At 39.6% G+C, this 22,055-nt stretch overlaps 1 protein-coding gene across 1 annotated transcript; it reads left to right on the top strand.

Moving 5' to 3' along the window:
- Nucleotides 1-2,913: 2,913 nt before the first annotated feature.
- Nucleotides 2,914-21,778, top strand: LOC104514927 (ephrin type-A receptor 6-like; the record flags this gene model as incomplete). The annotated part of the gene is made up of 3 exons (XM_010158740.1): nt 2,914-3,184; nt 19,425-19,456; nt 21,104-21,778. Coding segments are annotated over exons 1-3 (978 nt in total), but the record flags the coding sequence as incomplete, so codon positions are not given.
- Between the last annotated feature and the right edge of the window lie 277 nt (nt 21,779-22,055).

The raw sequence follows: 22,055 nt of genomic DNA, 5'->3' as shown, positions 1-22,055 counted from the left end.
TTATTTTTTACTAGTTTTCTTCTTGCTCTGCAGTGTTTAAAATTGTGTTGATCTGTTCTGTCATCCTGTAGTGCTAACAATATTGGCTCGTATTTCAGGGCTATTCTTGAGGTGTCCTGTGCCTTCCCCCAACCCGCCTTCCTTACAAAGCTTTTGTTAATTAAATCTGAAGTTTACCAGCTATTAAATAAAGAAGGATCCATTATTCAAAATCCTCATCACAGTAATTCAACACTTTCCATTAAACTCTTTTGATGTTGGTAAACACATCTGGGTAACTTGGGGGTTTTTTTTGGATTATATGTGTGTTTGTTTTACGAACTAAGAAAACACACAATCTCAATAGATGAAAGGAATACACTCTAGATGAGAATTAACTTGCAGGAAAGGAGTATTGGCATTCTAGATAGATCACTTGTCCTGGAAAATGCCTAAGAAAGTTCAGAACACTGGTTCAAGAATGATCATAGTGATATTTTATTGTTTTGTGTGAATTTTAATGTCATTGGCACCTACATAGGCCTCGCTGCAGTTTTTCTGTGCCTCTGAAGAAGTAACTAACAGTGGACTGGAGAGCTTGGAATAGTTTATCTTTGGGAATGAGTGAGTAAGCAACTGTCACCTCTGTGTTGAAATTTGTATTAGAACTTGCATAATTGATACAGGAGGCTTACTCAGCAGTTGACGTCTTCCCTGAAAGTAACTTTGGAAATCCAGAATTAGAGGCAATGTGGAGTCTGCTCTCAGCTCTTCAGATCGTCAAGAGAGTGTAGGTCCAAGTCATGAAGCTCTGGAGAAGTCCAGTAGTTACACCAGGACTGTGATAAATGATAATACCTTAAAGAAGTCCTGCTTAATAATTAAGAAGAGTTGTAGTTGGCTGATAAGGTGCTATGCAAACTGTAAAATAAATTAAGTATAGGTAGTTTGCAAGTGACTATTTCGAAGTAGCTGCTATCATGCTGAAGTCATCTGGCAAAGCATCAGTTTCTCTGTTTTCTTAAGAAATATCTGTGTGACATTTTTGAGTGTATTCTTAGAAAATCAGCCCTGGTAATTTCTCAAGTTTTGAATAATTATACTCTAGCATGCATATAGTACTTTGTTTCCTGTGTTCACTGCTTATTTTCTACTCTGTAAGATTTTAGTTAACATAGGATTCTTTAAAATCTAGTGCAATATTTCTCAAACTATTCCTGCTTGCAAAAATGTTTGTATCTGTGACAGGATTTTTAGAGTTTGATCTATACTAGTGTAAACTGTTGTGTTCCTGCTGGGATGAGGAATGTACTTGTAATGAGACCTTGTGTTTATAATCCATATTTTAAGAATAAGTAGTATTCATTCGCTTGTATGTTTTCAGCTCTTGTTCTTTTGGACATCAATCTTCCCTCTGTTAAAGGTTCCCTTAAAAGGTGCTATTAACAGACTTAGGTTAAAATAGCTCAGACTAGTATTAGGATCAGTAGTCTAATGCACTTTGTATTTAGCGTCGAAAAGCATTAAATGGCATAAGCACAGTGATGAAAAAGGTTAAAAATTGAGATGCTGCCTAGAATTGTCTCTTTAGTGCTCCAATGATTTTTCTTAACACAGGCTTCCCTCCCAGTAAAATCTTTTCAATATTATCAAAGATAACTGAGGCACTTTGTTTCTTTTAAGCAGAATAGCCATTTCAAAATATTATGTTGAAAGTAAGCAAAAACTGACTTTAAAAGAGCAGGCTTATGGGGCATAGTTTGGCATAAATATTGCATGCAGTTCTATTGATTCCTGACACACAATTGTTGGTATTCTGGTAGAGCATTCTAGCAGAACAGCAGGAAAACATGAGGACAAATTGGGAAAAGCAAGAGCCTGTACAGTGTACTCATCTCTTTCATTTCCAACGAAACTTTGCCAGCACTATTTTAAATAGTGCAGCTTTACATAGGTCCATCATTCAGTTCTAAGTAGCTACTAATTGCAGCAAGGCAGGTCCTGTCAACAGAACAAGCCCACAAAAAGAGTTTCTGCACACCAGAGCTTTGAAGATTACTTTAGATGTGACCTAATATCTAAATGGTATCTTGTGATCACAGTAGGAGGGGAAAAAAAAAAAAAGGGAAAAATGCAACAGCTAAGACAAAATCATAGAATGGTTAGGGTTGGAAGGGACCTTAAAGACCATCTAGTTCCAACCTCCCTGCCATGGGCAGGGACACCTTCCACTAGACCAAGTTGCTCAAAGCCTCATCCAGCCTGGCCTTGAACACTTCCAGGGATGGGCCATCCACAGCTTCTCTGGGCAACCTGTTCCAGTGCCTCACCACCCTCTCTGTGAAGAATTTCTTCCTGATATCTAATCTAAACCTCCCTGTTTTCAATTTGTACCCGTTACCCCTTGTCCTATCACTACAGGCTCTTGTGAACAGTCCTCTCCCAGTACCCTTGTAGGCCCCCTTCAGATACTGGAAAGCTGTAATGGGGTCTCTTCGGAGCCTCCTCTTCTCCAGGCTGAACAAGCCCAATTCTTGCAGCCTTTCATCATAGGAGAGGTGCTCCTATGCAGGTTTTAGTTCTTGATTTCAAAGATGCCAAGTGTGCAATTCCTAATTAAGTCCTTCTTAAATCACTTCTCTAGCCCTGCATTTATTTAAGCTTCCCAGCAGAGCCTCTGAATCAACTGAGCTGACTCAAGCTGTCGTTTAATGTACAAGAGACTACTGTTTTTATTTTGCTGCTACATTCACTACGTTGACAGGCAGGATGTCAAAATGAGAGTTATTCTCCCACTGGCCAAAATCCCACAAAAAGGACAACCGTTTAGTTATGACTGCTCAGCACCAACGTGCTGAGGCAGTAGTGCTTGTAAGAAAGCCCCCATACTCTGAGAAACCTCCTTTAAATGTAGGCAGCAAGGGGCATGAGAGCATGGGGTCACCCTTGTCCCCTGGAATCCTCAAGGCAGAGGCTGACTGCGGGAAGGAAGCAGCAGGAGAGATGGGAGCTCGTGCTCCGGATGGCTTGTTGGGGTGGCTTTCTTGCAGATCTGCAGGTTGTAGTCATGGGGCAGGTTATGGTGCTGAGCGTGTTTGCACCTGCCCAGGGTCTGTCATGGGAGGTGTTAGTTGTGCTCAGCGGCGTGAACACCAGTGGATGGTGCAGGGCATTTGCTCGCATGTGCAGCACCAGGCAAAGGCAGGTAGTTACGGAGCCCATTGTGCACATTATCAATGTACCTGGTGGTGTTTCTGTGGATAACTGGTAGAGAAGTGAGCGGATTTTCTGGTGGGGGTGGGGAGCTAGGATGCTGGGCAGAAAAAATTATCAGCTCCTGCTGTCTGACTTATCAGAGAGCTATGTCGTTTTGATTATGCTTTGCCCTAATCTGTATGTGATCATAAGATCTGTGTGTATATTTATACTGTATATATCTGTACAGTGTATATAAATGGTGATTTTATATAACACTGAATTAATAAAACATTTTCTTTAAAGCAAACAGTGTGCAGTTAGCACTCCAGATGTCCAGTGCTGAATAGAGGTGTTGGGTGCCTGGTTCATACACCTTGATAACAGTGTGTGAAAAAGGAGAAGTGAGCTCTCAGCAGCTCACTCTGGGATTTCTTGATACCTTGGCAGCAAAGACACTGAGCAAAGTTCATGCCGCAAGCTGGTTCTGCTACACCGCTCTCCATTCTCTCCTTTCTTTCAGTGGGGCTCTTGCTGTTTACCATAAACCATATTGCTGACATGTGAAAAGGAACTTTTCTGCAACAGGAATACACTCAAAAAGGGAGCAGCCAATATTTTTATAATTATACAGCTTGTGGAGTGTTCCCTGACACAGCAATTTTTTCAGCCCAAAACAACCAAACTGCAGTGCAGCAGGAGGAACAGGTGGTGTTACCCCTGCCATACACACCACCATTGTGTAGAAACAGAATTTGAAATCATTGGGCACCAGTAGATTCAATGCACTATATGTGGGAGGAAACCCCAAAACAAAATAAAGCCCAGTCGCTCACCACCTGCAGTTCAACTTTGAGCCAGTCTCTGAGCAGCAATCATACCTGCTGGCCAACTCCCCCATGCCTATATACTGAGCATGACGTTTGATGGCATGAAATGTCCCTTTGGTCAGTTTGGTCAGCTGTCCAGGCTGTGTCCCCTCCCGGCTTATTGTAGAGGAGAAGCTGGGGGGACAGGTGCAGTATGGAACTGAAAAAGTCCATAATCTAATATAGAAATTGCTCGACAACAATTAAAAACATCAGTAGGTTATCAACATTCTTGTCAATGCTCTTTACCTCTTGCACCAAGTTCACATGTTGTTGTAAAACGTTTTCCTGATGCTTCCCATCTACAGCACCTATAAAAGGTGAACGTTAACGTAGGTAGCTTACCTGAACTGTCTGAGTAACCAGCTAATTAGCCTTTTGGACAAGTAGCCTGTTTATTTTCAGAAACTAATATTTAATACTGGGACTCAAATGGAAGTCTAGATTGTTATTAAGTGTTGTTATTTACTTTGTTATACATATTTTATTGCTTTCCTGATGTTGGTGGCAAAGATTAATGAAACTCTGTAAAAGTTGGATAGAAAAGAGGAGGGAAATATATTAAACTACCCCGGCTTGCTTCAGACTAATTATTGTGTCAGATATCATTAGGAAACAGTTGCACACACAGAAGTTAAAATAAATAACATATCTGCTTTAAGAAGGGACTCTGCAAATTTGAGAAGGGATTGCGGGTTAATATTCTACATAAATCAATTCACAAAACCATTTTTTCCTTTTGACTATCTTCCATCTCAAGTTTCAGCAGAATAGAAAGAATTGGGGAGGACTTGTACTGTGTTTTGGAGGCAGTGAGGGGTGGAAAAGGACTTGAATTCAGCACACGCTGCTCTAGGAAATATTTATTTTCACAGGCATGTAATTTCAACAAAAGTGGTTGAGACTATGATTAGCAGATGATATATCTCAATATTTTTTTGTACCTATACTTCATATGGCTCCTTTTATATCTGATGAATTAGGGCAGAAATCTTGAGATATGTGTTCTCATGAGAATCAATGAGGTTTGTATTGAAAATGGGGTATGGAAGAAAAATGTTCAATTTAGGTGGCTATATATAACAAATACAATGCAACAAAAATATAAATTATATGTGGTTAATCAGAAGTCTATTTCAGTTAGTCATACATGATCACTGTTCTTCTACTCCCATCTATGTGCTTGTGATTGCTGAAGGGGAGAAAAATGTGATGAAGGAATGACACACTGGTTATACAGTTCTTTACTCCCTCCTCTGGGTTGTCTTCATTCTCAGGTAGTCTCAGTCCCTTGCTCCTCTACATGAGAAGGCTTGGATACTGCAGCCTTCTCCTTTCTTAGAAGCTCCAGTTATTCTCTCTGGAACAAGCGGGATTTGCAGGGAGATGGTGTGTTCCCAGGTCTCGCCCAAAATACAGAAAGGGCAAAGAGTCAGGAAGTTTTGAAGCTTGCAAAGTCATGCCTATAAAAAGGGAGAAATGTTGCTTGTGATGTCCTTTGCATTCTGTTGCTCTGAGGGAACTGTAGAACTCAGCTTTCCAATTTGATCATAGACTAATAAATAAAGTTTTAGGGACCTGGGAGTATGGTGTTTCTCCACAGTTGTTTGTCTGCTTTTTGTTATTGCAGAATATGTATGAGTGTCAGAAAACTACTAAATCATACGTTTGACCATTTGATGACAATACTTTATATACTCAGTGGTGTGATAGATATTTTGCCTCTACAAAAATGGTAGGTAGTCTTAACAGTTTTAGACGATCAAATACTTGTCTTTAATAATTAGACAGGCTTACATTCTGGAAGCCTCTATTTAAATATGCTGTCAAGAGTCAGGCTTTAGGAACCTTCCTGAAGACCCTCTCTTGGACAAAGTAGTGTGCTAGGAGACTAGTTGCATCATATACCGCGGTGATTGCTCTGGTCCTTAGGACAGTTCCTGGAGTAAGAGGAATAGGAAGATGAAGTTGTCTTTTCTTCCCTTTCCCTGGACTTTCAATTCTTACAGATCCTCTTAATTCTACAGGATGAAGTTTCTCTTCAGGCTCAAAGATGAATTGTACTGCTGTACCCCATGAATACTCCCTAACACTTACATTCTAGGAAACTGGAAGGTCTGTTAGAAGCATAATTGAAATAAGAAAAACCTACAAAACACTTGTGTTTCATAAAAAAAATTTAGCTCAGTGTACAGAAAATAAGTTAGACTATTACTAAGTTTTTGTAAGGATTGTCTGGTTTTGGTGTACATTCTTTCAATTATATTAATCTAACTTTCATAAAATCTTTTTTTTCAGTGATTCTTAAATGAAACATGACTATCTTATTTTAACTAAAATTTGTGAATACCTTTGCTGACATAGAAATTCTAAATAAAAATCTAAAATCTTGCTAGTGTCTTTCATCCAAAAAACCCTGTGAAGACATATACCAAAAAAATCTGTTCCTTCTGTTTGCTGCTCAGAAATTAACATAAATGTATTTTATCTTCATGTGAAAAACACATGCTGCTGGCAGGCAATATATTCAGTAGGGACATTGGGCTAATATCACAACAGTTATGTCCAACTATAACGTAATAAAGAAGGGAGGAGTTTTAACAACAGAAAGAAAAAATTCTTGAAGAAAAACATGTGAAGTATAATATTTCTTTTGATAAATGATAGAAGAACCTGATAACTGTTGATATTCAATGACCATCAATAGCTGCAGTGATTTCTTGTTAGGCTGTGGCTGCTCAACATGTCTGCAAACCATCAATAGCTGCAGTGATTTCTTGTTAGGCTGTGGCTGCTCAACATGTCTGCAAACCATGTTATCTACAGTGGGGTCCAGATATGGCTCTAGGTTTCAGTTAGGTGAAAAAGATCTTATTGTACTTAAGATAATGAAAATCAGTTGCTACCCTTGTTATTGCAGAATCTTGAAAATATAAGGATGATAATTATAAATTCCAAAAGGTAGGAAAAGAATTAACTAAAAACCATCAACATATGTTTAAGTAGCTCTTGGAGTTAAAAGCAAATAGGTCCAGTTTAAATATCTTTGTCCTAAATTGTGTGCTTCATAAATGAAAATTGTGGCTCAAGCTTGTTATCCTGTGTCAAATATGGAGTTGCTCTCGAACAGAAGCACTCAGAATTCCACCGAGTAGCCTATTTTAGTAGTTTGTAAGAGGTTTTTAGGAGTTTGCTATAGCTACATGTTTTTTCTTCCTATCTTCTTTATAAGTCTCTTCATGAATTTTGTGCCAGACACATGACGCAGCCATGTGGTCTTTGCTCACAAAAAGGTCCTGAAACAACTGGTGGGGTGAATTGTGAGGTGCTAACATGTTGGTAATTTTATTTACCTAATTGGACAGCTAGAAATACTTAAACTCAAGTTCTAGTTTTGTTTTGGTATATAACATAACTGAAACACATACTTATTTGTTGAAGGGTGGGACATTTAATGTTGCGTAGGCTAGAAAAGGATCATTTCTACAGGACTATTCTGTGAAGAAGCTTCAAAATCTCTGCCAGAAAAGAGTACAGCGAAGATGCCTTCATTAGGTGTCACGGTCAGTGGAGGTAAATCACTTGATATGGTGGGACATCTCTAGCTTTTATTTTTAGTTCTATGTTTATCCCATCCCTTCAAAAGGATAAAAGATGAAGACATAAACATCCTTTATCCATCACTGAGAAATCCATCCTGGAAGCTGCAGTTCACTTACCCAGAACATGCTCCTAACACAGTGAGTGATGCTTCATGTTACAGATAGGGTCCTTGTGAAAGGCCAAGTTTGTTGGATGTATCTTAAGGGGAATTATGTGTTTTTCTAAGAAAATGGTGAACCTAAAAAAGAGCAAGTAAATACATGCATCTCTCCACCACTCCCTCTGTATAGTTTTTTACCTTCAGAACTCTGAATAACAGGCCTATGGAAAAACAGACTTAATAAAGATCTGCCCAGGTGTCATCATAGGAAGTTATCCATCAAAATAATACCTTGTAGCTGTTTTCTAATTTGGAAGAACCTAAAGAGATTGTAAGCCTACATAAGAAGATAGCCTGGCTTACTCAGCCAAACGTGCAGACATGAACAAAATAGTGCTCAACCTGCATCCTGTAATTCCAAGTTGTGCATGCAACACAAAGATTAGAGAGGATCCACTTTATACAGTTTATGAATAAAACTATTTTGGTAGACAGAATAATGTTTCATATAAACATATAGTTTACTATAGTAAAAGGGAATATTGATTTTACTAAATTTAGTAATTTTTACTGATTTTTACTAAATGGAGTAAAGGAGAAAATTTCATTTTACTATAATTAGTTTTGACAGAAATTGATTTGGAAACTTTGTTTTTTTCTCTAATTGAAAATTGGGGTAATGGAAGGGGGGAGGCTGAAAGAGCATATGAATTCATTATCATAGTCCCTATCTTTTCTTATTCTGACATATGTGAAGAATGAAGTACAATGTACAAAAAGAGATCTGAGAGGTTGCTCTGATGATACTGTACTCCAGCGAAAGGAGTGTTTTCAATACCAGCTTACATGTAGTATAGGATTATTAAGAGCTCAATGCTTCCTCCATTTGTGTGCTCAGAATGGGATGAAAGGACAAAGCAACAGGGAAGGGTAGCAGGTTATTTTCTTCCAGTACATTTTAACAAGTATGACTGAGCCTGGACTCCCCCGGGAGACAATACTACTTTACAGGCTCTCAGTAAATAAGCAATTACATGGGAAGCATGAACAAACTGAGTTGCTGAAAAACATTTGTGATTGTTTTCTCTTCATTTCTCTTCCCTTTTTGCTTTCCTCAGCTCCTGCTTTGGATCAGTTAAATGGTAGGATGTGATGCCATTGCTTTTGGCTTTCACTTGTGTATATTAACATGATCACTTGCAAGCCAATAAATAAAAGCTTTTATTTTTAATAATTCCCATAGTTTTAATCTTGGATTTACCCCTTTTGATACTGATTGTTGGGAAGGGATAAGTATCTTGGAAATAAAACAAAGTTGTGAATCACAGGGATAACTCTTGTTAGGTGGTGGTGAAAAGCATGAGGTGATCGGTAAAAGCTGCAAGTCTTTGGCTGTTCATCAACAGCTGGATATTGGATATCTCAGCCAGGTCTGTGCCGCAGGAGTGGGCTCCATTTCGCCTGGTAGCACAACAGTTGGAGAGGAATGAAGGGCAGTTTTGAAGGAGCCCATTAGTAATGTGTTCAAAAGAATATTGTTGTGGTGCAGTGAAGTTTTGAAGTGGCAGTGTTTCAGTTCATGTGGGTATGTGTGGTGTCAGATAAAGTCGTCCACGCTGATGCAGCAAGCTCTTCATTGCTGTAACTTGCAGCACGTGCTGGTAAAAATCAGTGATCTGTCACTTAACCTTCCTCTCGTTATCTGTAGTTTTGCTTTTTTAGTTTTATGGCTTAGTTTGAATTAATGTGTTAGCGTTTGTAAAGCACTCCAAAGATGAAAAGCTGCTTTGTATAATTATTATTTTTAAATTTTTCTATTTGTTATACTTTCAGTTAAAAACACTAATTGGCTAGTGCTAATTCAATAAGAAATAAGACTTTTCAGGGTTTTTTTTCCCCTTTTTAAACACTAGAGACTTTAGGAAAGAATCAGAGAGAGGAAGAAGAAATGGATAGATATTCTTACTGGTTTTACTTCATCCATATTAATCTCATTGACTGCTTGCTAATTGCAGCAATTTAAATATGCCAATGCCCACATAAAATTAGACTCTGAGATCCACTGCTTTTCAGTGGGAGCTCCAACCTGGAGCTTGCAGAGTTAGTTATACAGTTTCTGCCATCACTGGTACTGAAATGTTTTTTTCTCTGAGCAATTAGTCAGGAAAGGAAAATGGGAAACTCTGAGTCATCGTCCACTTTCTGGGTGCGCATCGCCAGGACTGCTGATTTGCAGTGGTTCTGTGGTATTCACTGAAAGCTCTGCTTCCTGGAGTGGTAAATGCAGAGGAGGATCTTCCTGCAGCTGAAGGGGAATTTCAAATATCAGAATTGAAGATTCAAGGCTTGGAAAGCAAGTAAAAGTCAAATAATAAGTGGAACTTCGTGCATTTAAGTCTGACTTGTGACTTGGTGCAGTGCACAACTTCTTGAAGAGGTTATTGGTAAAAGCAGTCATTTGACCCATGTTACTGCATGCATTAAATCATGAAGCGGACAAGGTCAGCTCTCAAACTGAGGGCTGAGAATATATTCTACCAAGTGTTTCTTCCTGCCCTGATGATGTTCTGGCTTCTGAGCAGACTAAACCAGTCAGTAGGGTTGAGGTGCATGGGAAATGGGGCTATGGCAGGAGGGGAGTCTGCAGACCTGCTCTGGTACCACGGGGCTTCGTGGGTCGGAGTCAGTGCAGTACTGATGTGGCTGCACAGAGCTGGTCACAAACAGCTGAGTCGCATTAATAGGTGACCTCTGCATTTGTAGAAATTTCTGAACTCAAATGTAGAGATTGCTGATGTGCCTTTCTGTAAAGGTTCCTCTTGTCTGTCTCTTTCTAAATACCTGGAAACACAAACGTCTATCATAACATTATTTCAAAGATCCAGTAAGTTTCCCAAGGCCACATAGCTGATGTAGTGAGCTACTGTGCAGCATTCCCAAAGTCATGATATCTGTTATTTACTAATGGGTGACAAACTTGTTTCTTATATACACGCCAGTTATTCCACAACAGATCCATGTATTTCACCACATAATTGAATAGCTGTTTAGAGCTCTTGCATTCTGCATGTGTTCTGAGTTAGTCCCACAAGTCTTGTTCAGGCAGGTGAGGATTGCTAACTTCTTATTCTCATTAGCTTGCCAGGATCAGCATTATTCAGTGCTCTGCCTTAGCAGAGGGCCTCTGCAGATGCTAGCAGCCTCTCTGATAACTGTAGCACACAGCTTTTGTGATTAGCTAGATCCAGCTCTGTTCCTGTTAAAGATACCTGTAAACCACCATTTTATATGTTTATTTTACCATTATTTTTTCTGTAAAACATATGGCATCACTCTATGGTTCAGGTCCCAAAGATGGCACACAGGCAGATTTTGAAAGGCACGCTGGAGGGTTGGGTACAAAGAGCTATAGTACCTTGAAAAGGTATAGACTTTCTACTCTCACTTCTCCATTCAATTCTGAATACATTGGAAGTGTTGCATTACACAGATATGTGATGCCTTTGGAAAGGTGATCAGTAGCACTTCTCACCACTGAATTGTGGCATCTCTCACCACCTGCTGAGGTTATGCTAGTGTGTCTCATTTAAAAAGAAAATCAGTCTGGCACACTGTCTCTGCAGATCCTTGATGCAAGTCATTGAGTCTTTTATAGTCCATAACGCATTCAGGGAAACAATGGTCTTGTTCCAGAGTAGTGAGGAGAATGGCGTTTTATACGTCAGCGGTTGGCTTCAATTAGATGCCAGTTTGTTATAAACAGCCTTCGTGTATATGCATGTATGTGTGAATTCTTGTTTGGTTTGCTTTCTGTTTTTCTATGTATCCCTCTTCTGAATGTACTTCGCCTTGTACAATGTACAGTCTAGAACAGAAGGAAAGGTGACTTGTTATTATTTGCAGCTCTTGTTTTATACTTTCCCTGCTGTATCCAAACAGCAGAAACATTATTCCATGAGTGACTTTCATTAGTTATACTGCTGTGCACAAAGTGATACTGCTGTCTAGATTCTGGTCAGTCAAATGGATTGACTGCCTCAGTAGTTTGAGCCCTACATCAGATTACGTGTTTTGAAGCATAAATGTTCCTTTGCACCTTGATCTTTTCTGGTGTATGCACAAAGTTCCATGTTCAGGACCTGTGATTCCCTTTTCTGAAACAGCCACAATGCACTTCACAAAGCTAGAGCAAGGCTGTCCTATTTTGCCTTCTCATCCCGAAGTCCTATACTGGCTAATCCCCAAGTGAGAGTCATAGTTTCATGTATCTGAAGTTGGTCTCACTTGGATTCCAGAGCTCCATCCATCTCACCAGATCCTAATCTTGCCTGCCTGAAGAAAACGTTCCTATGAACCAAAACAGTTTCCAGAGCAAAGTAGGATGATCTAGAGGAGCTCATCTTCATGGTTGTTCAGTATTCAGTGCTTCATGTAAATAACAGAAAAACAACTCACTGTTTTGGATTTTCAGTTTTGGGTGCATTAACAGCTTTCTGAGGCATCCTGGCTACTTCAGCCATAGGGCAGTTGTTCCACAGCCCAAGACTAACCCTTGCATTTGGAGAACAAAGAATAATCTTCCACCTTTTTCCCCTGTATTCTCTTGCTTTATGTTTCCCTGGTTGTTCTTTGCTTAGTTTTTTTTTTAGTTCTGATTTTGTTCTTCCCTTTTCAATATACTTACTTCTACAGATCTTATGAGAGGTTTGCCATTGACTGTCATAGTCTCTTCCTGTATGCTGTTGCTTACATAGAAAAGGGATGTCACATTTTCCTCTGAGCCTGTGTTGCAGTAGTAGTTATAGTTTTACAGAGCTAATCTGTAGTATACGTTTGTATGCATTCCCTAGGCAACTTTAAATCAGCTCGATTTAAATGCAAGACTGTAAGTAGTTTAATTGCAGTTTTATTTTGCTAGCTATGCCAACTTGTACTTGCTAGGAAATACATGAATAGCTGTGGAGTTTTGTCTGCCGCTTTTTTTAATAGGCACATTTGGTAAGTTCAGGATTATCACTTGTCTTCCCGGGCTTCGGAGATCTGAGCATCTATTTTCACATACGGAGCTTTAGGCCTTGGAAAAAAAAAGGTGAAGTCAAACAAAAATAAGTTAGAGGAAATGGGGAAAAATATTAACTAAATACCTCTAACTTACATAAATTCTGTCATTCCCTTTAATGTTGTTTAATCTTGCTGTTTTCATTGTCAAGTTTTAAATGCTGTGTTTTCAAATGTATATTTTCTAAGCACCTTAATTTATGAGAAGTTGGGTTTTTTCTGCAATTCTGTTATATGGCAGAGCTGGTTTTACTTGAATGTCATTACAGCAGCTAGATGTTTAAATCTGCATTTGCAGCCAGCAGCTGTGTGTGCCAAGTGCAGATCCTTCTCTATTGTTCCCTAGCATAGACTGTTCTGATCCATTTCTATGGAGATCATCTTGCTGGAGATAGTATAAGGGAATTTTAAAAAACTTAAAAATTTAAAAACTCTCTTTTTATTTCTACCATTTAGCTTGTTTCCATGGAAATGGGATCTGAAAGATTGTCAGTAGTTAGCAGTTGAAAGTGAAGATTCACGTGTAGATGTCATTAGATGATGTGCAGCTGAGAACTGCAAATACAGATGACCAAAACGAGTAATGCACTAATTTAGAAGAATAATTAGCAAAGTAGAACAACCAGTTAAAATATTAGAAAGTAGACAGTGTTTTTTTTTCTTTTCTCATTGGATGTCACAAATATGGAAGTGCTTACTTAACTTACTTAACTGTCCTTGGGTATATGAGTTGGGTGGACACACTTGTAACTATCTCCATCGCAGCAGTTTTATATAATAAACATAGTCCATCCCTTTTACTACTAGGAGTCTGATCCGATCCAAGTGGACATCTGTGGGCAACGAGGGATATACATCAAAAAATTGTATTGCTACAGTTCAGGTTTAAATGTCAGCCTGTGTTTTTGTGTAATAAGTGGTGGACAGCTACGCTTCCAAAATTGCTCTCTGAAAACCAATAGAGCAAACCAGGTCTCTGTAGTATGAACCTTACATATTTTTTTCCTTGATTTTTAAAAAGAAATCTTTCTCTGTTACCAGGTAGGTAGTAAGACCTCATACTGTTGAGGACTTGCCTTTACAAGGCTGCTTCGGGAGGTAGTCAAATCCAGAGTGGCTGAAGGCAATAGTGGTGTGGTTTTATTTTTTTGTTTGTTTGTGGTTTTTGGTGGTGTTTGTTTGTTTGGGTTTTTTTGGGGGAGGGTTTTTTGTTGTTTTTTTTTTTCTCTTCCCCAGTCTCCTATTTTGTGTTCTTTTTGGGCACAACTTTATCCTTCAACTCTCTGCATGGAAAACTGCTGCTTGTAACTCTAGTAACCTGGTACTTACCCTGTCACATCCGGAGGGTAGTGGTGAACAGCTCACTGTTCAGATGCATCTTAGTGACAAGTGGTGTACTGCAGGGATCCATACTGAGACTCATACTGTTTAATATCTTAATGACACAGAGGGACTGAGTGCACCCTTAGCAGGTTTGCAGATGACACCGAGCTGAGTAGTGCCGTTGACACACCTGAGGGATGGGATGCCCTCCAGAGGGACCTGGACAAACTAAAGAAATGGTCCGGTGTGGACCTTATGAAGTTCAACAAGGCAAAGTGTAAGGTCCCGCACATAGTTTGGGCAAGTCCCAAGCACAAATACAGGCTGGACAGTGAATGGATTGAGAGCAGCACTGAGGAGAAGGACTTGAGGGTGGTGGTTGGTGAGAAGCCCAACAGAACCTGCCAGTATATGCTTGCAGCCCACAAAGCCAACTGTATTCTGGGCTGTATTGAGAGAAATGTGGCCAGCAGATCAAGTGAGGTGGTTGTGCTCCTCTACTGCACTCTCGTGGGACCTGAACTGGAGTACTGCATCGAGCTCTGGAGTCCTCAGCAGCGGAAAGACATGGACCTGTTGGAGAGGGTGTAGAGAAGGGCCAAGGGCTGGAGCACCTCTCCTATAAGGAAAGGCTGAGAGTGTTGGGCTTCTTCAGCCTGGAGAAGAGAAGTCTCGAGGGAGAGATGTTTTATCACCTTCCAGTACCTGAAGGGGCCTAGAAGAAAGAATAGGAACAAACATTTTAGTACAGCCTGTTGCAAAAGGACAGGGAGTAATGGTTTTAAACGAAAAGAGGATAGATTTAGACTGGGTATAGGGAAGAAATTTTTTACAGTGAGGATGTGAAACATTGGCACAAGTTGCTCAGAGAGGTGGCTGTCCCCACTCTGTCTCAGGGTGGACAGGGCTCTGACCAACCTCATCTAGTTGAAGATGTATATCCCTGCTCATTGCAGGGTTGTTGGACTAGGTGACCTTTAAAGGCTCCTTCCAATCCAAACTATTCTGTGATTCTATGAAGTTACCTAGATGTCAACTCCTATGAAATAGGCATTTTCAATTGCTTGATAGAACTACGTCTGTTAAATAGAAAAGCTTCTTAGAGCAGTTTGACAAATATATTGTAATGAATTCTCCAAGCACAAGTAAGGCTGCTGCTGAATGGGGAGAATCTGCTTGGCCTCATCTCTAAGAACATGGCACAACGGAGGTTGCCAGCATGGGAAATGGGAGGCTCAAGTGACATGGTGGATAAAATTCCGAAGTGCAGGTCTTCACATGGGAAAACGTGCACTTTTCCCACTTCTGGTGCAGTGCCATGACTCTTTGCTGCTCCCTGTAGGTAGCACCTGGATCTGGAAACTGAAGAGGAGCTGGTGGTTGATGTGGGAACATGCAACTGTGCAGTGCTGCTACAGAGGGCTGGGAGGTGACAACAGGGAGAGCTAATACCTTTTCGGTCCTTTCTGTTCTGCATTGCCTCCTTAAATCAATTGTTGTGTATGGCTAGTACTAGGTAAATCATGCCAATCGTCCATTGAATATCCCTTTTCTTTAAGCAACACAATCTCACCTTGGTAAGGCCTCACTTAAGAGGCTGACTGTTTTAAAGATAACAGCCGAGTTCAGAACTTGTTGAAGTAACTTCCGTATCTTGTTCCTGCATGATCTACTCTAGGGGATCCTGCTCTGGAGGGGGGTGGACTAGATGATCTCTAGAGGTCCTTCCCAACCCCTTCTACTCTGAGAATCTGTGAGTCTTAAGGGAAGTTGAGTGCTTCCACCAGGTTGAAACTGGTCCACTGTTGTTTACTTTTCTGTAGAATGGTATCACCAAGACATTTGATGATCAAGGGAATGGAGCACCTCTCTGATGAGGAAAGGCTGAGAGAGCTGGGTCTGTTTAACCTGGAGAAGACCGAGAGGGGATCTCACCAATGCAACATATCTAAAGGGTGGGGGTCAAGAGGATGGGGCCAAACTCTTTTCAGTGATGCCCAGAGACAAGACAAGGGGCAACAGGCACTAAATGGAACACGGGAAATTCCATCTCAGCATGAGGAAGAACCTCTTTGCTCTGAGGGAATGCACTGGAATGGGCTGCCCAGAGAGGTTGTGGAGTCTCCTGCTCTGGAGGTATTCAAGCCCCACCTGGATGTGTGCTGCTGCAACATGCTCTAGGTAAACCTACTTATACAGGGGGGTTGGACTGGATGATCTCCAAAGGTCCCTTCCAACCACTACCATTCTGTGATCTTTCCTATCAGGCAGTAATGTGTTTAAAAGTAACATAAAATATGTGCAATGCAATTTTTCTTTTTGTAATGTTCATAAATTCTTTGGTGATACAATCTACTGAATTGTAATAAATAGCTCTCGCTGATTTTGTAAAGCTGTAGTGTTTAAAATAACAAAAGTGAGAAACACTAAAAACAGATTTCAGTATTATACATAGGTAATACAAGATTGAAATGGGGTAATTTGCTCTTTATAGTGTTCTCTGTACAGCTGTTAAATATTAGTGAAGTTCTAAAAATGAAACAGGCTGTAAAGTAGCTTGTAGAGATATGAAAACAGCTGAGATTTTATCTAAGATCTCAGTGTGGTTTTTAGTCTAATCTTATATTTTGTACTTGAACGTGACAAGTAATCTTAAAATCTTACTTCTACCAATCTTCAAATTCCATGTTGTTCTATTTTAGTGACATTTTCTCTTCCTTTATGCCACACGTGAAAGTAAAATGTAACCTCTTATCCGTGCTGCTGCTGATTACAATGTTAAAATAGGTTTTTGAAATCTTTCATCCAGACTGTATTTTTGACACTTCTTCATAGGTCCTGGAACTCCAGTTGTAAAAAACTACACTGCTGCTGCTTCCAATAAAATTATCAGAAGTTTTCTTCGTTTTAAGGGAATATAATCAACATTTTTGAGAAGAGTATAGTCCATTGGGGTGCCAAGAGGCTCAGTTTGAAGGAAGTCTGAACTGTCGGCTTGTCTAGACCAGACAGCTTCTGCCAGCTTTTGTGTATCAGTCGAGTTAGGTGTTGGGGGGGAGCTACCACATTGTTGTGCAAACATCACCAATGACATCCTTCTGTTCGTTGGCTCCTAAGGTTTATGTGAAGAATAGTTTTGCACAACTAAAATGTTTATCAATATATTTCACTTTATTAATTAGGAGCGATGATATTAAATACATCCAAAAGAAAATTCGTTTTTATTTGATAAATTGGCTTTTTGTTGTCAGCACTGAATTGGCTATTGTCTAATATTTTCTGTGGTTTGGTGTTTTGTTTGTGTGGGGTTTTTTTTGTTGTTGTTTTGTTTGGTTTTTTTTTTGGTATCAGAATAAAAATGCAACACTTGTCTAAAATTGAAAGCAGACTATTTCACCAAGGAAGAATATGCCCTTGTCAGAGATTATCATAGAATGAGTTCTGTCAGACTTTTCAAGAAATTACACTGACATTTTAAGGTGGTGGAATTCACCTCATTGTACTCCAATATCCGGGATTGGTAATTGAGAGCACATGCCAGCATGTCACTCACAGCTGTGTTTAGAAGCATCCCTTATACATTCTGTCAGTACAATGGCTAGTTTGAAACATAAATTGTTAAGCTTTTTCTTTTTTAATATTTCATTAGACTACTACTTTTGTTAAATATTTTTGTAAATGCCTTTTAAATGTTTTTCTTGTGCAATGCATGAATTCTTGTAAACTGGGAATTGTCAGAAGGCTATCTGGGAGCATAGTGGAAAGGCACGGGCAAGAAGCATGCAAGGCCTGCTTTGAACAAACTAGAGCACTGTCCATGTTTGAATCCGTCTTGGTTTATTCTTTTAAACCAGCTATTGATGTGATGAGCCTCTACATTCCTGCAGAAGTAATAGATTTATATTATTAACTCTATGGTTAGTAGCAAACTTTTCAGGGATTTAATTTCTAAGTTCAAATGAAGATATCGATTCAAAGTGAATACATAAATATTTCTGAAGAATCTTATGGTAGGGGGAGGATATTTTGAATATTTTTATACATATAAATTAAAGAAGCATTAGTATGTTGAGGCTTTTTCGCTTTAAACCTGTTTACTCTGGTTTTGAAGACTGTTCTGAATTTTAAAAACTACATTGTCATCCTACTTACTAGTCTTTTGTTTTGCCTTTCTCCTCCCTGTTTCCCCCACCCCTTGGTAAGAGACCTCTCTGGTTCTTATAGTTCATCCTTTTTTTGATGTGGTTTTAATGTGGTTTGATGCACACAGTGCAGAAAACCTTTTGCGCTCCTTCTTCAGCCTGGAGAAGAGAAGGCTCCGGGGAGACCTTATAGCAGCCTTCCAGTTCCTGAAGGGGCTACAAAGAAGCTGGGGGGGACTTTTTACAAGGGCCTGTAGTGACAGGACGAGGGGTAACGGGGTTCAATTGAAAGCAGGGAGATTTAGATTGGACATCAGGAAGAAATTCTTCCCGGAGAAGGTGGTGAGGCTCTGGAACAGGTTGCCCAGAGAAGCTGTGGATGCCCCATCCCTGGAAGTGTTCAAGGCCAGGCTGGATGAAGCTTTGAGCAACCTGGTCTAGTGGAAGGTGTCCCTGCCCATGGCAGGGAAGTTGGAACTAGATGGTCTTTAAGCTCCCTTCCAACCCAAACCATTCTGTCATTCTATGGTGGTATTTTTCTGAACCTACACAGCAGTTATATTCATGTGTAACACATTTGTCTGATAATGCTTAAACTTATAGTACATGTTATATATGAAGAAAAAGGTGGTGTGTCCCTGGCTCATATAACAGACATGGCAGTCAGAACAAGGATCAGCAGTTGAGAGACCTCTCTCTCTTGTTTTTAAAGAACCTCTTCTGGTGAGGTTTTAAGGCTTGGATCTATGGATTGTAATAAGAATTTTTCCTTCCTTCTCCTCCTCCATCCCTTCCCCCCTCTTTACTTGAGTCCTTCATGAATCAATTCAATCTGTGTGGGCTCATGCTTGGTGGAAGGGAGGGGACCCAGCCCACCAAAGCATGGAAGTCCCCCCTTTCCCTTCCCAAAGTTAGGATCAACATGGGTTGCTGTATTGCTTGTTACAGAGTAGACTCTGATTGTAGTTCAAAAACCAATTCGGGGGCAATGGCATGAGGAGGTCTGTGCTAGCTAGTTCTCTATCATTCAATTCAATAATTACAGAGGCCAAAAGCCCTTGGCCATATGAGAATCTATTAAGAGTTGGCAGATTGTTTGCCAAGTATTTGCCCTTTTCGGGCTATTATGAAGATATTTTGTGATTTTTGGGACAGGACCTTCAGGTGAGGTTATTGTTCTTGATGTGGTAAGAAGAATCCCCAGAAATGGTGGCCTGGTAAAGGCCTTCACTTACTCTATTTTTCTGCATAGCTCCCAGGTGCATGCTGTAGTGACCAGGAATCCTAATCCTCTGATTGCATCTGGCAGCACTTGGAATTCTTTTTTCCCACATGAATTCCAGCCACCATTTAAAATAAAAATTTTCAGACCAGTGTAGTGACAGGTTGTTTTTTTTTAGGAGTGTTTGGTTGGGGTTTTTTTAATTACTATTATTTTTGTTTGGTTGGTTTTTTGTTTGTGTGTGGGGTTTTTTGTTGTTGTTGTGTTTTTTATTATTCCCCCTTGCTGCTTTCGCTGTGATGAATGAGTTCACTCCTAGAGAAGGAGGTGCACTTCCCACTCCCCCAGCCATCCCCCCGTATTATTGTTGTGTGGTTTAGTGTTGTGTTTCTTGGTTTTTGGTGTTTTTTTTTTTTACCTTAAGATTGTCTGAAAGGTCTTGGAGAGGTGCATGTTTCACAATGCTGTTTTGTGACACTATTTGTTCTTAAAACCTGAAGTAAAGCAAACTCTTTCTACATGGTCACATGAGCTTTGAGTCACCTGATGTCTGGGAATTTTTCTGAAAATGAGGACCTAACTCTTAAGTAATATCTTTGTCTTTCATAGAAAAAGATGAACAGATCAAGTCTTTCCTTTCATAGTGTTTCTAAATGGTGATACTTTTTTTTTTTTTTTTTTTTGCTTAGAAATGGTAAACTGAACTTGTACTTTCTACAATTCCTTAATCCGGTAGGCCACAGGCCAACCGTACCTTCTTTGTAATAGTAAAGTAAGTAGGCACTATGAATAGTCTGCTGCTCAAGTAGTCAAAATGAGTCTTCAGGAGTGTAAATTTACTTTTAAAAAAGATTAATACTCTGTCTGGTAGAGCAGAAAAATGCATGGAGTTGACGTATCATGGGGCTAACAATTTTAATTTGTGTTTGAACAATGATGTATAACGCCCATGTCTTGTTTCTGTACTCAGAATTGCATAATTTGAACATGTGCTTTGGCATGTTATGTGTATACACCTGTATGTAAGTAATACAGAATTTTAAAATGCCATACAATGAATTTAACCAAAGTAACTTCAAAATTTGAGGAAGTTGGCGAGAGTAAAAACACTTCATGAAATTTTCAATTTCTGCTTTCTCAATTTTAAGCTTATGCATCTTTTTTCAAGGCAAATAATTGTAACTAAATACATGTTCATAATAAATCTGTTCTATATTATTCACAATCACAGTCTAGCATATTTATATCTTTGTTTCATAGCATTAAACAATGTAGTCTGACATTTTGAGTTACATTTGTGAACAGGCTTTTGTGTTGATGTCAATGTCATGAGACAAGAATACAGCTAAAAGCCATGCCAAAACTTCTGGTGGGACACATTACTTTTGGATACAGAACTGAAATAAAACCTATTGTACCATTCCGTAGTTGGTATTTGCTTCAAACTACTGTCTTTCTGCTAAACTAAAAGTAAATATTCTTAAGGCATAGGTGAACATACATGGGGCACACGTGTATGCATGGGCTCTCTGTGTATGCATGGGCTCTCTGTGTATGCATAAGCATAATACATATTTTTCTCCATTCGTAAACAATTTTGTTTTCTTCTCAGTGGGATGCCATAACTGAAATGGATGAACACAATCGTCCAATTCATACCTACCAGGTCTGTAATGTGATGGAACCAAACCAAAACAACTGGCTTCGAACGAACTGGATCTCTCGTGATGCTGCACAGAAAATTTATGTCGAAATGAAGTTTACCCTGAGGGACTGCAACAGTATTCCATGGGTACTGGGAACCTGCAAGGAAACTTTCAATCTCTACTACATCGAATCAGATGAGTCTCATGGAGTAAAATTCAAGCCAAACCAGTACACTAAAATTGACACTATTGCAGCTGATGAGAGCTTTACCCAGATGGACCTGGGTGACCGCATTCTTAAACTCAACACAGAAGTTCGTGAGGTGGGGCCAATAAACAAGAAAGGATTTTATCTTGCTTTTCAGGACATTGGAGCATGCATTGCTTTGGTCTCAGTCCGTGTTTATTACAAAAAGTGCCCTTTCACGGTCCGTAACTTGGCTATGTTTCCTGATACTATTCCAAGGGTTGATTCTTCGTCTTTGGTGGAAGTACGGGGCTCCTGTGTGAAGAGCGCTGAGGAACGTGATACTCCAAAATTGTATTGTGGAGCAGATGGGGATTGGCTTGTGCCTCTAGGACGATGCATCTGCAGTATAGGATATGAAGAGGTGGATGGATCCTGCCATGGTAAGAAAATAGTTTGTCTTTTTTTTTAATAAAATAGTCCTAAGTTGTTGTATGCACACCAAATAGCTCATTGTATATTGGAAATATTGCATCCCATTTTCAAGGAATGCCTCTTGTCTGGAAATAAGCATGGTTCTTTAAAGTCACGATATTGTGGGTTTCTAAGAAAACATTTAATTACTAAAGATGGACCTTCATTCTGTCTAACTGTAGGTGTCTACAACATACATGTGTGTAGATCAGCTTCTCACGCAGACTTCTGTAGTTAGTGGAGATAAGTGCGTGCTT

Source organism: Eurypyga helias, unplaced genomic scaffold (genome assembly GCF_000690775.1).
Source record: "Eurypyga helias isolate BGI_N326 unplaced genomic scaffold, ASM69077v1 scaffold5969, whole genome shotgun sequence".
Classification (NCBI taxonomy): domain Eukaryota; kingdom Metazoa; phylum Chordata; class Aves; order Eurypygiformes; family Eurypygidae; genus Eurypyga; species Eurypyga helias.
Note: the sequence above shows the minus strand (reverse complement) of the source record. Positions and strands in the feature narration are given on the sequence as shown.